Raw genomic sequence first — 16,145 nt, 5'->3', positions numbered from 1 at the left:
TGGTTACCCACCTGCCTGTCTGTCTACGTGTTTGTCAGTGTGTCCGCTCACCTGGCCGTGACAGTGGTGTGGAGGTGTGTGTCTGTGGGAAGCAGCACTTTCTGGTCCGCGTCGGTCTGAAAGGTCACTCCGAAGGTCGGCAGGACTGAACACATATAGCACGTGCAATGAAAATAAGTGTTCACGATGACGTCAACAATGATACACTATGTCAGACGGTACATAACAATGAGTCTGGTCACATGACTACACTACACAGCGTCACACAAAGCCTGGAGTTCATTGCAATAGCCACAGCTTGGCAAATTAAAACAAAAGGCATACTTAGCTTTCTTGAATTATTATTTTCATTCACTTATACATAAAATCCTGTTTTGTTTCTCTATCGATGGAGGTGCCCGATATATTAAAAATGTTGGGGCCACATTAAACTTCACGCTTTACTCCTTTTCGTGAATAAAACAAGCGGGGACAAAAACTGCAACCTTTGCACCTTGAACATTCATCTCACTCCGGACATACCCCCCGCGGGTTAGGGGGAAGAATTTACCCGATGCTCCCCAGCATGTCGCAAGAGGCGACTAACGGATTCTGTTTCTCTTTTTGCCCTTGTAAATATTTTAGTCAAGCAGTATGTAAGAAATGTTAATTAAGTCCTTTGTACTGGAAACTTGCATTCTCCCAGTAAGGTAATACATTGTACTACGTTGCAAGCCCCTGGAGCAAATTTTTGATTAGTGCTTTTGTGAACAAGAAACAATTGACAAGTGGCTCTATCCCATCTGCACCCTTTCCCCGTCGCGATATAACCTTCGTGGTTGAAAACGAAGTTAAACACCAAATAAAGAAAAGAACTCCGGACATCAAACACAATCTTATTTGCAAACCAAGAAGAATTAAACAAAACGGTGACGAAAATTAGCACATCTTCCGTGTTGTATTACAGAGTGCACATATAAGTAGCAGTAGTTGCTGGAAGTCTACTAGTCTTTTTTATATTTAGTCAAGTTTTGACTAAATATTTTAACGTAGAGGGGGGAATCGAGACGAGGGTCGTGGTGTATGTGTGTGTGTGTGTGTGTGTGTGTGTGTCTGTGTGTGTGTGTAGAGCGATTCAGACTAAACTACTGGACCGATCTTTATGAAATTTGACATGAGAGTTCCTGGGTATGAAATCCCCGAACGTTTTTTTCATTTTTTTGATAAATGTCTTTGATGACGTCATATCCGGCTTTTCGTGAAAGTTGAGGCGGCACTGTCACGCCCTCATTTTTCAACCAAATTGGTTCAAATTTTGGTCAAGTAATCTTCGACGAAGCTCGGGGTTCGGTATTGCATTTCAGCTTGGTGGCTTAAAAATTAATTAATGACTTTGGTCATTAAAAATCGGAAAATTGTAAAAAAAAATTAACATTTAAAAAACGATCCAAATTTACGTTTATCTTATTCTCCATCATTTGCTGATTCCAAAAACATATAAATATGTTATATTCGGATTAAAAACAAGCTCTGAAAATTAAATATATAAAAATTATTATCAAAATTAAATTGTCCAAATCAATTTAAAAATACTTTCATCTTATTCCTTGTCGGTTCCTCATTCCAAAAACATATAGATATGATATGTTTGGATTAAAAACACGCTCAGAAAGTTAAAACAAAGAGAGGTACAGAAAAGCGTGCTATCCTTCTTAGCGCAACTACTACCCCGCTCTTCTTGTCAATTTCACTGCCTTTGCCATGAGCGGTGGCCTGACGATGCTACGAGTAAAATGGCATTGCGTTCAGTTTCATTCTGTGAGTTCGACAGCTACTTGACTAAATATTGTATTTTCGCCTTACGCGACTTGTAATGATACTATTGTGGTTGTTTGTTTGTCGCTATTTGCTGTAACTTGCGGTACGTACCGTATTCTCTCACTTCAAACCGCACAGCCGCGCTCGTGGCCAGCTGAAAGTTAAAATTAAAGTAGTATCTTAAGAATTTCACAAAACGGTAGCTGTAACAACTGATTCCAGTCTGTCTGTCTGTCTTTCTGTCTCTCTCTCTCTGTATCTCTCTCTCTCTGTCTGTCTCTCTGTCTGTCTGACTCTCTCTCTCTCTCTCTCTCTCTCCCCCCGTCTCTCTGTGGTTCAAGGTAGCACCCGCATAACCCCAAACACCTAATCAAGAACACACATTCACACACACAACATTCATGTATAAGAGCGAGAGACAGACAGACAGACAGGCAGAGACAGAGGCAGAGACAGAGACAAAGACAGAGACAGAGACAGAGGCAGAGGCAGAGACAGAGACAGAGACAGAGGCAGAGGCAGAAACAGAGACAGAGACAGAGACAGAGACAGAGACAGAGACAGAGACAGAGACAGAGACAGAGACAGAGACAGAGACAGAGGCAAAGACAGAGACAGAGACAGAGAGACTGAGAGACAGAGACAGAGACAGAGACAGAGACAGAGACAGAGACAGAGACAGAGAGACAGAGGCAGAAACAGAGACAGAGACAGAGACAAAGACAGAGACAGAGACAGAGGCAGAGACAGAGACGCACACATTTTATTCATGACCATCACAACGACATTTCAGGATTTAAATCTACAGTAGGTCTACGGATCCAGTCCCTGTGTCGAAGAGCAGAGAAGTTCACATCACTCACCCCATTGGCGAACTTGACCTTGACCGTCCAGTTGCCGTACACCGGGTTGTCGGGAATGCGCAGACTGTCCGTGAAGATGACGTCATTTCCGTCGTCCTGCTTCCGGCTGATGGCAAGGTCTTTAGGATTCTGTAGAACAAGTGGTCGAGAATAATATTTGAAACTAAAGTCCGCGAAGACTGTGACAGAAAGTCTTAGAGCTATCAATCAGTCTTTGAGCCATTTTCTAACAGCAGTAAAAGGTTGCTATGTAAGACCTCCAAAAATCTGAGAAAATCATGTCTAAACCCAGCTGAAAAAGTACCACACGATGTACTATAGTATACTATAGTAAACTATAGTAAATGTACCCTGTACTATAGTAAACTATAGTAAATGTACCATGTACTCTAGTACATATTGTAGTACATGGTACTTTGTACTATAGTACTGTGTAGTAAATGTACCCTGTACTATAGTACTTTGTGGTACAGTAGAGTACTTTGTACTTTGTACTATGGTACTTTTTAGTGAATGTACCATGTACTACAGTAGTACTATAGTACCTAGTACTTTGTACTATGGTACTTTTTATTGAATGTACCATGTACTACAGTAGTACTATAGTACCTAGTACTTTGTACTATGGTACTTTTTTGTGAATGTACCCTGTACTACAGTAGTACTATAGTATGAAGTACTGTGTACTATGGTACACTGTGGTACTTTGTACTATGGTACTTTGTACTATAGTACTACAGTACATAGTACTGCGGTACTGTATAGTAGTAATAGTATACATGCATTTTGTGTTTTTATTTTTATTGTTTTATTAATATAACTTATCAGCTAAGCATAACAATTTTGTTGTTGAAATTAAGTTGATTAAAAAACATTGTTTTTAAAATTGTGTTTTATATCACCAGTTGTGCATGTAAACGTGTTGTGTGTGTTTTTACAACTGAGGTAGTCGTACATATAAGATTCATTATGTTTTGTGCGTGCGTGTGTGTGAATTAAGCCGTTTGTTGGAGATGACATGAGATATTTTCAAACTTGTTAACTGTGCATTTGCAAAATACACGTAGGAATACTTTGTGCTCACACACACACACACACCACACACACACACACACACACACACACACACACACACACAGTCACACACACACGCTCGCACGTGCACACACACAAACACGTGGGTACGCACATATTCACTTAGGAGAAAGGACTTTTGTAACGTCAGATTTACATAAGTATAGTTAGTTTTTTGTAAACAGTTAGCATCAAATGTGAAATTAATATTTCATTAACGTTACCTTGGAACGCTTCTCACAAAAAAAGTTTTCAAAAGAGAATTTAACAATTGCTTTAAAAGTTAAAGGATAAGGATAAGATAAGGATAAGATTTTATATAGTCCTGTGAGGTTGCCCTCATGGAAATTCGGGCTGCTTTCTCCATGGGGAAAGCGAGCTGCCATACAGTATACGGCGCTACCCACACATTTGTTTTCCTGCATGCGTGTATTCATGTTTCCGAGCCCTGAGACTTTCGCTGTGAACTTGGGTTCTTTATCGTGTGCATGCGGCCACCGAGGAGAGTCTGCACGATGTTGACTCTGGGAAATAAATCCCTCGCCGAAAGTGGGGATCGAACCCACGCCGATTGCGACAACTGGTTTTGAAGACAGCGCCGCTACCGACTGAGCTATTTCCCGCCCGCCCGAAACGCTTAGTAAAATGGTCTGCAGTGAAATTTTGAAACAATACCTTTTTTATGTTAAATTTAACATTTGCCAAAATAATTCTTCATGTAGGATCAAGTGCAAAGTTCTTGGTTTGACCTGAAGTTGACTGAATTTTGCTGTGTGTACAATATTGTTTCGTTTTAAATAATTTGAGAGAGAGAGAGAGAGAGAGAGAGAGAGAGAGAGAGAGAGAGAGAGAGAGAGAGAGACAGAGAGAGAGACAGAGAGAGACAGAGAGAGAGAGAGACAGAGAGAGACAGAGACAGAGAGAGGGTTGTGGCATACAAGCATTACAAACATGTGTTTTTTTCACCCATGCAGAGAGGCACCCCTATTATAATCACATATACACTGACATTCACACACACACACACACACACACACACACACACACACACACACACACACACACACACACACACACACACACACACACACACACACACACACAATATGAGATTTTAAAAAAAAAGTTATGGAATATGTACACATCGAATGCTTAACAGAGAGAGAAAGAGAGAGAGAGAGACAGAGAGAGAGAGAGAGAGAGAGAGAGAGACAGAGACAGACAGAGACAGACAGAGACAGAGAGAGGGTTGTGGCATACAAGCATTACAAACAAGTGTTTTTTTCACCCATGCAGAGAGGCACCCCTATTCTAATCACATATACACGGACATTCACACACACACACACACACACACACACACACAAACACACACATACACACACACACACACACACACACACACACACACACAATATGAGATTTAAAAAAAAAAGTTATGGAATATGTACACATCGAATGCTTAACAGAGAGAGAGAGAGAGAGAGAGAGAGAGAGAGAGAGAGAGAGAGAGAGAGAGAGAGAGAGAGAGAGAGCTCATAATTAAATTTATTACGTCAGGATAAAGGTTTTAGGCTTAGCCTAATCTTCCAACCTGTCCTAGCAGGCCTGGACTACCGGGGGGGGGGGGGGGGAGGTTATGGGGGTTGCGCAACCCCACCCCCCTCCTAGCCTAAACATGTACCTCACTTATTTAAAACATTTTTTATTATTGTTTATTTTATGCCGTTTCATGCAAGGAGCGACCATTTTTCTATCTCAGAATATGACCTACCCATCAGCTTCAGGGGGCTTTGCCCCCTGACCCCCACAAGGGGCTCTGCCCCTTGACCACGCCAGGGGTAACATAATAATAATAATAATAATAATAAAGTGTATTTATATTGCGCCTATCCCTTACAAAAAACAAAAATATTTGGCTCTAAGCGCATTACAACATGTGAAGGACTTGGTACAATCAAGTCTGACAAGTACAACAGCACAATATACAGTCGGTCTCTTAGGTAAAAGCAGCTTCGACAGTTAAACACTTCTACTAAAAGATCCTCTAACAATTTACAAACATAGTTAAAGAACATCGAGTTAATAGGAATTTAAAAAAAAGGTTCCCCCTAGACCACCACTGGCATCCCCCCCCTCTCCTCTTAGCCTAGTCCGGCCCTGCCTTGGAACATATACAGAGAATAATTGTAAACGTAAGCAAAAGACTGCACACACACACACGCGCACTCACGCCCACATGCATGCACACACACAAACCGCTGACATTCGCTTACACACACACACACACACACACATACACACACCCATATACCCCCACATCCCCTCCACACACACATATCCCCCATACACACACACACATACTGCGCAAACACACACACACACACAAACACACACACACACACACACACACACACACACACACACACACACACACACACACACACTTGTGTGCGTTGCATATCTATGCACATGCTAAAATGAACAGAGCAGTACTCGTAAAAGGAACAGTAACTCATAAAAGTAAATAACTAGTAAAAACATTTAAAAGTACTGAACTTGTCAAATCCAGGTGCACGGAGCCCCTGGGGATTTTACGTCATACCTCAGGCAGCTATATATCCGTTAGAAGAACTACCAAGTTTCATTGACTTGCACCCAAAGAGTCAAGAACTGCGATTTTTTTACGAATTAATTTCGTACTCGGACCCGGCTGGTCTTGACCTATTTTTGGATCTAAATTTAGATCAGGTAGATCACCACATCATGCACAAAAGGACACGTCACTAGCAAACTATGTCAGACATCATCATGAGTTTGTGTAAAACAAAATGGAGGCCGGAATCACTCAGTTGAATCGAACTCTGACCAAACACCACGTAATAACTAGGTTAATTTATGCACTCGCGTGAACAAGAAACTGTCGAGCTTCACAGATGTGGTCGTTGGGTAGTTTTGGGTTTGTTTTACTACCATAGGAGGATTTTTGAACTGTAAATGCACTCAGCTGCAACAAAAACGCAAAACGAAGGTTGAGTATATATACATAAAATATTGGACTAGCAAAGTCATCAAACACAAGACCAAACAAAAACAAAAACAAACTGAGCCGGCTACTTTCGATACGAATAAAGGGTTCGCACGAGAGTTATGTCCCTTAAAAATCGAAGAGGAGACCACTCCGAAGTAAATCAAGGGAGAGCACTAGTAACTGATTTTCAACGAGCGAACTCACAAGAAAGAGCACGGGAGATTGCCAAAAGCGGTCTACAACATCACGAAAGGAACCCACCAAGAGAGTTTAACCATAATTCAGAGAGCAGAAGACGGATCTGGACTGAGAAGTAAGCCTTCAAGAGTTTTCCATGTTATCGTATCCAGATTCGCTCAGGAGTTATCGAGTGATTTGCAAAGTTCTGTGACTGCCAAGTCATCGACTATCGAGTGAGGAGTAGATCTACAGCTGCCACAACTCTTTTTCACTATCACTGTCACTAGTATCCGACTATTTTTGAGATTTGCAAAGTTTATACCATTGTGAGAATCTGAATCTGATACAATTACAGTGACCATTGTTGTTTTTCTCTTTGAGTTTGAGTTTGAGTTTGATGTTTTTACTTTGAGTTTTAGATCTACTTGTTTGTTGATTCTATCTGGATCTGGCTGCCCCACATGGTGGTGTTCGTGGGGAGTACGTGACAGAAGCGGACTATTTCGTTAACTGTTTACAACTTATAAATTCCCATTTTGAAAACATGTATCTAGGCCTGCCTACATGACTTTTTCAGATTAAAAATCTGTCGGCAATGTGGAAAAGAGGTTGAACTGGTAACAGGAACAGTGAGCTGGTTGATCAACTTGATGGCATGGCTGTACCAAGTCATTCAATTGGAACGGAACCGACAAAAACACCAATGTTTCCATTCTTCTTTGTGCTGAAAGTTTACACTGACAGGGACAACAAGTAAGTGACATTTTAAACTCTTGTCTTAAATTACCTGTACCAGTGCCACTTGTATAACACACACACACACACACACACACACACACACACACACAAATACACACGCACACACACACACACACACTGACACACACACATCTTCAAACATCAAGTTTTTCTGTTCACTTTCAGTGATGGACGGCCTATCTGGTGGCCTGTCATTATTCCAGTGTCTTGGGGGCACAAGAGGCAAAACTGTTTGATGTTACTTTTTGTGTTTTTATTTCTGCATGCTTTATTTGGATTACTAGAAAACCTCTTTTTATTCCTTTGTGCAAATCTATTTGACCTTTATTCTTTTACTTTTAGTGAAAAACAAAACTGCCTGAGTTGGTGGGGGAGCTTCTGGACTCCATGTCAAAAAACAGTCGGCAGGGTGATGACAGATGGCTGTACCAATGAGTCATTCAGATAGAAAAGGAAGCAGACACCAAGGATTCCATTCTCTGTGCTGAAATTGTGAAAAGTTGTACTCTTTAACCAGTAAGTTAATTATTAACAACAAATTATAAAATTTAAAAACCCTGTTTTTTCTGACATTTCAAATTTAATGTAATTTGCAATACGGTACTAGCATAGCTGAATTTGGTATTTATGATCCACTGTTGTGTAATGTTTGCAACACACACACATACATTCAAATATGTCTGAATCAGTGATGGACATTTCTTGTTTGATTCACTGTCTTGGATCAAATTTTCAAACAAATTTTGCTTTTCTTGGGTGTGTGTTTGTTTTTGTTTAGCCCTTAATTGTGATGCACAGACACACACACACACACACACACACACACACACACTTAAAGACACACTCCCTTTTAGGACCTTGCTTTTTTCATATTTTCTGTGAATAACCTTTGTGAATCATCAATCAACGGCCTTTTTAAGACACCCAGGGGTCCTTTTTAAGGCCTATTTTTCTCAGATATTTTGAGGTCTAACAAGGGGAGTTCCACTGTATGAGCAAGCCTTAGTTCTATGTTTAAGTATAACAATGGGTGAAGTGCATCTGACTTTATATTTGTCATATCATTTTAAAAGCCCCTAACAAGTTTTGTTGATCATCATTATAAAAATACAGTCATGAAATTTCTGGCTGGATACTCAGTCCTCTCTTGTGTTACAGATGCTGTGAAGCGACAGGAGGTGCTCCTTCGGCAGATAAGGACAACAACAAAGAGTTTTGTATCACTTTATGGAACTTGTTATATATCTTTCAGGGTCCTAAATGGAGGGTTTCACTGGAGCAGTGACTGTTGGACAACAAGTGCAGGGTGTGTTTGGACCTCCTGGATCAACATGTGTGCAGAACTGCTGAGGGCTTGAACTTCATGGGTGTGTGTAGGAAATTTCATATTAGATTTTGATATTAACATATTCCTGTGGTGCTATACAAATCTGAATTAACTGAAATTTTTCTTAATGGCCAAGCACAGCCAGCTCTTTTCGACCTTTACATAGGGCCACAGTCAGAGATTGTAGAGTACACACAGACCATTCATACTTCTTTGCGCTAAGGTAGGACTGCAGGTTATGTTTTTATTACGGCTTTGTCAACATACTGTCATTTCTGTCCGGCTGACAGTGCTGCAAACATTCATTGAATTGAAAAATGTGTTCGTTATTGTTTGTGAACATCTTTTTTTAAAAGACCTGGAAAAAAGCCCCAGAACAGATTATATAATACATGATAATATGTAATTGAATTTAAATTTTCTCGGTGTCTTTTTACAAACTAGCCTTTGTTATTTTTATGAGTTTAAGTCAGATATCAACACATTCTGAATGCATAGTTCAGTCTTGAGTGGGAGAATGTTTGAGGCATAAATTGCTTTTGACAACAACAAAAGTTCCCGGTTAAATAGAGAAGCTCCCCCAAAATCATTTTATTACACATGCCTAAAGCCAGCATAGTGCAAGCAGATTTATTTGTGTATGTGCTTGTATAAAGACAGATAATTTGTACAAGTGTTCGCTCTTCATTTTTAATTATTTTTTCAGGATCCTTGGGGGGTTCCACTGTATCTGTGACTTTTGGACAACATATCAAGTTCTGGTGGTTTTTTGACCTAATGGATCAACATATGTGCAGACCTGCTGAGTGCTTGAGGTAAATTGGTGCATTTAGATATATTGTTTTGCCTACCTGAGAGATACCACCCATGTGTCATGATGTGATAAATGAACCATCTCTTCACAGGCGTGTCTATCATGTAAATGAGGTTGGTTCAAACAACATGTCTGACAGGGATTTCATTTTCCACTGCTTATGCAAAATCTCCGAGACAAACTTCATTCTCAAAACATTCGCGGGAAAATGGCAAGCCCAAAAGTGTTCCGAGAATGACTTTGCATCTGTGACTTTGTAATCATGAGCAGTGGAATATATAAGGTCCCTGCCAGACTAGCTTGCCATGACCTCAATGATATTCCCACATGTGGGTGTATGGTTTAGTTACCACATGGGTTATCTCTCCGGTACGTAGGAATTGAAAACAGAATACTTCATGGCTTGCTGTGTGGCACCAGATTTACACTTATTGCTTTTCAAATATTGAAATATTCACGACGGGCGCAGTGGCGTGGTGGTAAGACGTGGGCCTCATAATCGGGAGGTCGTGAGTTCGAATCCCGGTCGCTGCCGCCTGGTGGGTTAAGAGTGGAGATTTTTCCGATCTCCCAGGTCAACTTATGTGCAGGCCTGCTAGTGACTTAACCCCCTTCATGTGTACACGCAAGCACAAGACCAAGTGCGCACGGAAAAGATCCTGTAAACCATGTGGGAGTTCGGTGGGTTATAGAAACACAAAAATACCCAGCATGCCTCCCCCGAAATTGGCGTATGCTGCCTGAATGGCGGCCATACACGTAAAAATCCACATGACTGAACGTGGGAGTCTTAAGCCCATGAACGAAGAAACAGAAGAAGAAAAAATATTCACTTTTACTTGTGTAAACCCAGTAACACACAGTAGGCTATGTAGTGTTCTCTATTTGTATCATTGAAACGCTTCTGTCCCGTCAATCACACTTTAAATTGCCGTATATTTTGGATGACATATGCCACCCCTTTGGTATTCCACTGATAATAGTTTAATGTTTTAGCTAAATAGTTTCAGCTAATCGCTATGGAGTATGCAAACACTGGAATTATATGCGATGAAACACTCAAGCTGCTTTCTCTTGCTTATAGCTGAGAGCAGCACTGTAGCTCAGTGACTGTCGGGTGGAGGATCCAATTCTGCCTGTTTCCAACATAATGGATCAACATGAGTGCAGACCTGCTGAGCGCCTTATCTTCTTGGGTGTGTATAGATGTATATACATTAAAGGCACAGTAAGCCTCCCGTAAACCATCACAGAGCTCCCCGAGCGTCTACATACAGTACAAGCATACTTCCATTTAAACGCTCACCGAACGGGAACATCCTGGCTGCTTTCTGTCGAGCGTGAAAAATTTTCAAAGAATTTATTTTCGTGGACTTGGTCCTCTACAACAATGGCGCCTCGTTTTGGTGCTGGACGGCTGTTATGAATATTCAATACCGGAAATCACGCCCGGACAGTAAGCCTCCCGTAAACCATCACAGATACTGTCAGGCTTTTACACACAGTACAAACACCCTTCCATTTGAACGCTCACCAAACGGGAATATCCTAGGTGCCCTACGTAAAGAGCGAGCAATTTTTGAGTCACTTGAGAAAAAGTGACTATGTAATCGGTCAGTGTTAGTGTGTCCGGCCGGCCGTCCGGCCGGCCGTCCGTAGACACCACCTTAACGTTGGACTTTTCTCGGAAACTATCAAAGCGATCGGGCTCATATTTTGTTTAGTCGTGACCTCCAATGACCTCTACACTTTAACGATGGTTTCGTTGACCTTTGACCTTTTTCAAGGTCACAGGTCAGCGTCAAAGGAAAAATTAGACATTTTATATCTTTGACAAAGTTCATCGGATGTGATTGAAACTTTGTAGGATTATTCTTTACATCAAAGTATTTACATCTGTAGCCTTTTACGAACGTTATCAGAAAAACAAGGGAGATAACTAGCCTTTTCTGTTCGGCAACACACAACTTAACGTTGGGCTTTTCTCGGAAACTATAAAAGTGACCGGGCTCAAATTTTATGTGAACGTGACTCATTGTGTTGTGAATAGCAATTTCTTCCTGTCCATCTGATGCCTCATATAATATTCAGAACTGCGAAAGTGACTCGATCGAGCGTTTGCTCTTCTTGTTAAAGAATTAATTTTGCCGATTGAACTCAGGTCAAAAATGAGTTACTTCCCTTCGGGTCTCATTCTATCGATGTAAACTTGCCATAGCCGTGGATGGATGATTATCAGAATGTTTTTGGACCGTGGTGCGTTTTTGCGCTAGACCTAACTTTTAAAATCTAAATAATAAATTGACAGCTTGTCACACAAACATTATAAAAAGAATTCTTTTTTCATCAAGACAAGATCAGTACAATTCGAAGTTGTGAAAGTTTGAAAAAAGAAAAGCCCGGAAGCAGGGTCACGCAAGGGTCGTAGCAGACGGCGGTTTATGCATATATCACCGTTCCTCTCAACAGTCAAAAACCATCGCTAGAGTTTTTGTGAACCACAGCCGTTTGTTTCGTGCATAAAAACGTGCTATTGTAGATAAGCTCACATGGAGTCGCATTCAAATGACTAACTGACGACTACATTGTGAAACAAGAGGCGAAGCCTTCAAGGCTCACGTAAGAAATCGACAAACAGTAACACAAACTCAATCCCTCCGTCACACACACACAGTAAGCATAGGTGACACTGTGCAAGAAAGCGAGACACTAGATCTAGATCTGTCTGTCTGCATGTAGCCTACTTACAGACACGACTGCCAACTAGTCTCGGCCCGCTCAAAATAACAATGACCGAGACATTCCTTCGCGTGACGTCTAACCCTCTTACGCCATAATGTGACGTCTTCAAATGACGAAATGTTAAAGTTTCTACCACAGACATACACACGCACGCATGCACATACGCACGCACGCACGCACAAAGTTACGATCGCATAGGCTACACTTCGTGAGCCAAAAAGGGAAACTTGATCACACGGGTTCACGATTGCTCAGGGGTAAGATAAACCACGCACAAATAAATTATTTGAAAATTGTTCGCTCTTTATGGAGGGCACCTAGGATGTTCTCAATCGGTGAGTGTTTAAATGAAAGGGTGTTTGTACTGTAGTCTGTGTGTAAAAGCCTGACCGTATCTGTGATGGTTTAAGGGAGGCTTACTGTGCCTTCAATTGTATTCATAAATTCACACACACACACACACACACACACACACACACACACACACACACACACACACACACACACACACACACACATACTGACAAAGACATTCATGCCTGCACACACGCAAGCACAAACATACACGCACCAGCACGTTTCAAACCCCCACCACCACCACCACCGTCTCAGTCGGAGCCTTTAGTCATCATAATACACACATAGACGGACACAACTTTTAAAAGTTAGATATATATGCACTAAAAGCCACGGCACTTTAAGGTAGGTTTCATTATCATTCTCTTAAAGTTTGGCCCTCTTTGCTTCAGTCTGCATGCTTTCTCATAGTCATACTGCTGTGTCATTGCAGGTTTCATTCCATGCTCTGGTGTGGGTGTCATAAGCAAGAGAGCCTCCTGTTCACTTCCAGCAGATGACTGCATGGTGAAGGACCTTGATGCCACTTACAGACGTCAAAGCAGCTAGCTAGATGCCATTGGAGAACAACCAAAACTATTCAGCGGGTGCCATCGGCGAACATAAATACAAGTTACAGAACAGGAAAGCAGATATCACTGGCAAAGGGAACCGGACAGCAGCTACAATAAACTTAATCAGATGCCTGTAGCAAATAATCTGGACACCAATCACAAATCAAACAGATGTGGAGGACAGAGAACATTTCGTGTGATTATTGCCACATATATAACCCTGTTTTGAAAAAAAGGGACATAACGCCACACTATATACTTTCTGGTTGCATGCTGAAAACTCTCCATTGGACATTTAGTGAGTTTTGACTCACCAGGTCAGGAGAATGTCACTGATGTGGAGCATAATTAGGCTGACTTACAATGGGTAGACAGAATTGAACATTGTTGTTTTCTTGGATGGTTTTCGGGATAGACTTTACAAAGTTAACATACTGCTATGGTTTAATCAATTTCAAACATGACCATATTTGGCATTTTTTCAAAACCACATTTTTGACAAATATCAAGGATGTGTTGCGAAAGCATGTGTTTTTATTTTTCTGAAATGTTTTGAAAGCTAGATTTTTGATACTTTACAGGCTATTGAAGTTGGATGACCTGTAGATGTGACCCATGTAAAATTGACCCTCATAAACTTTTAAGTTCACAGAAAATAATAATAATAACAGAGAAATGGTATTATTTTGAATGTGTTTGAAGCAAGATCGTTGTAACTCAATAACCCCCCGCGGGTTAGGGAGAAGAATCTACCCGATGCTCCCCAGCATGTCGTAAGAGGCGACTAACGGATTTTGTTTCTCCTTTTACCCTTGTTAAGTGTTTCTTGTATAGAATATAATCAATTTTTGTAAAGATTTTAGTCAAGCAGTATGTAAGAAATGTTAAGTCCTTTGTACTGGAAACTTGCATTCTCCCAGTAAGGTCATATATTGTACTACGTTGCAAGCCCCTGAAGCAAATTTTTGATTAGTGCTTTTGTGAACAAGGAACAATTGACAGGTGGCTCTATCCCATCTCCCCCCTTTCCCCATCGCGATATAACCTTGAATGGTTGAAAACGACGTTAAACAACAAATAAAGAAAGAAAGTAACTCAATAACTTTATCTGTGTAAGGTCACACACATACAGGGTTAGATGACATCAAGTCAGCTTGATAGTTTGCATTATTCAAGTTCAGATTGGGGTAGAGTTCCGGTCAATAATAGGGACAATCATTGTCTCCTTTGATTGTTCACAGAGTTTTCATGTACTGATGTAGGCATGGTCACTTTCAAAGCTAATCATAGAAATTTAACTTGGGAGATAATTTTGAGAAAATATGTGTTGTGCTAAAGATTAATTCCCACAAAGAAGAGTGCTATAATAAATCTGTTTTGTGCATTTTATTGTTAGTTGTTCTGGTTAACAGGGTTATAAAAAATTGCATTAAAACTGTTTCTGCATTGGGACATTTACCAAAAATCAACTGCTTGGTTACTCACTGTGCAAGATGAACACCTTATTTAAAATTATTTTTTAATTGGGTCTTTTACATGTTAGTGGATATTTTAAAATGTTCTTACATAAGTTTGACTATTAATGCTCTGCCGAAAAATGAAAATAAAATTTAAAACATATGATGAACCTTTACTTTCCTACCAAATGTGACAGATTGACTGCAGCAAGTGGCCTGATCGTGCACACACACATTCAATTCACACAACACAATTGATTCAGCAAAAATTGGGGCCACATTTACATCCAGTGTAATTTTTAAGGCTATGGTACTTTTTTTTAAGAAAGTACTGCAGTATACTATAGTAAACTACAGTAAAAGTACTATAGTACAAAATCTACAGCAACAAAAGTACCACACTGTACTATAGTAAACTATAGTAAAAGTACTATAGTACAAATGTACCGCGGCCAATGTACTACGCTGTACTACACTTTACTCTAGTAAACTATAGTACATGTACTCTAGTAAACTATAGTTTACTATAGTATACTATAGTATACTATAGTACATTTTTGCAAAAAAGTGACCAAAATACTATAGTACATTTAAACTGTACTATAGTTTACTATAGTATACTATAGTACATGTACCACAATGTACTATAGTACACACTAATGTATTATACTATAGTACTTTTTGTACTATAGTTTACTATAGTACTAGTACTATAGTAAACTATGGTACACCATAGTACAATTCAATGTACTATAGTACTTGTACTATAGTAAACTATAGTATACCATAGTACAATTCAATGTACCATAGTACTTTTACTATAGTAAACTATAGTAAACTATAGTACAAGTACTATGGTATACTATAGTACATAGTGTAGTACTTTTTTACTTGGGAAAAGAAAAGGAGTCTTAAAAAGAATGTTAAAAGTACAGAGATTATGAACAGAAAATCATGAGAAAAAAACCTATGGTCTCAAATGGACTTTAACCCGGAGGTCTCGAAAGAGATGGCCCACTGTACTCGTAATTCAAGACTGATAGATTGACTCATGTGTTTTTTTTATAATGAAGACATTTCTGCTGAAAACAACAAAAGTTCAGACTATGACACCGAAATGGCAGACATCATGGCTGTGCATGGTTGGTGTGTGTGTAAGTGGAGGGATGGACAGTTATCCAATGTCAAGG

General features: G+C 40.1%; 1 protein-coding gene and 1 long non-coding RNA gene across 6 annotated transcripts in view; one reads left to right on the top strand and one right to left on the bottom strand.

Annotated features, from left to right (window-relative positions):
* LOC138948225 (complement C3-like) overlaps nt 1-16,145 on the bottom strand; it is a 56,515-nt gene that overhangs the window by 34,330 nt on the left and 6,040 nt on the right. For all 4 annotated transcript variants that reach the window (XM_070319738.1, XM_070319737.1, XM_070319736.1 and 1 more), the window contains exons 5-7: nt 2,661-2,789; nt 1,909-1,951; nt 52-145 (exon numbers count right to left, since the gene is read on the bottom strand). In XM_070319738.1, the coding sequence (XP_070175839.1) occupies nt 52-145; nt 1,909-1,951; nt 2,661-2,789 (266 nt within the window). The remainder of the gene's footprint in view (nt 1-51; nt 146-1,908; nt 1,952-2,660; nt 2,790-16,145) is intronic.
* On the top strand, nt 6,344-15,119 carry LOC138948228 (uncharacterized). 2 transcript variants are annotated; one of them, XR_011449933.1, is made up of 7 exons: nt 6,344-7,078; nt 7,523-7,698; nt 8,047-8,220; nt 8,957-9,071; nt 9,738-9,846; nt 10,930-11,041; nt 13,378-15,119. It is a non-coding gene; the product is annotated as an uncharacterized lncRNA (long non-coding RNA). The 2 variants fall into 2 exon arrangements; XR_011449934.1 differs by lacking the exon at nt 6,344-7,078 and adding an exon at nt 7,131-7,185.

This window comes from Littorina saxatilis, linkage group LG15 (genome assembly GCF_037325665.1).
Source record: "Littorina saxatilis isolate snail1 linkage group LG15, US_GU_Lsax_2.0, whole genome shotgun sequence".
NCBI lineage: Eukaryota > Metazoa > Mollusca > Gastropoda > Littorinimorpha > Littorinidae > Littorina > Littorina saxatilis.
This window is presented reverse-complemented; position numbering and strand designations above follow the sequence as displayed.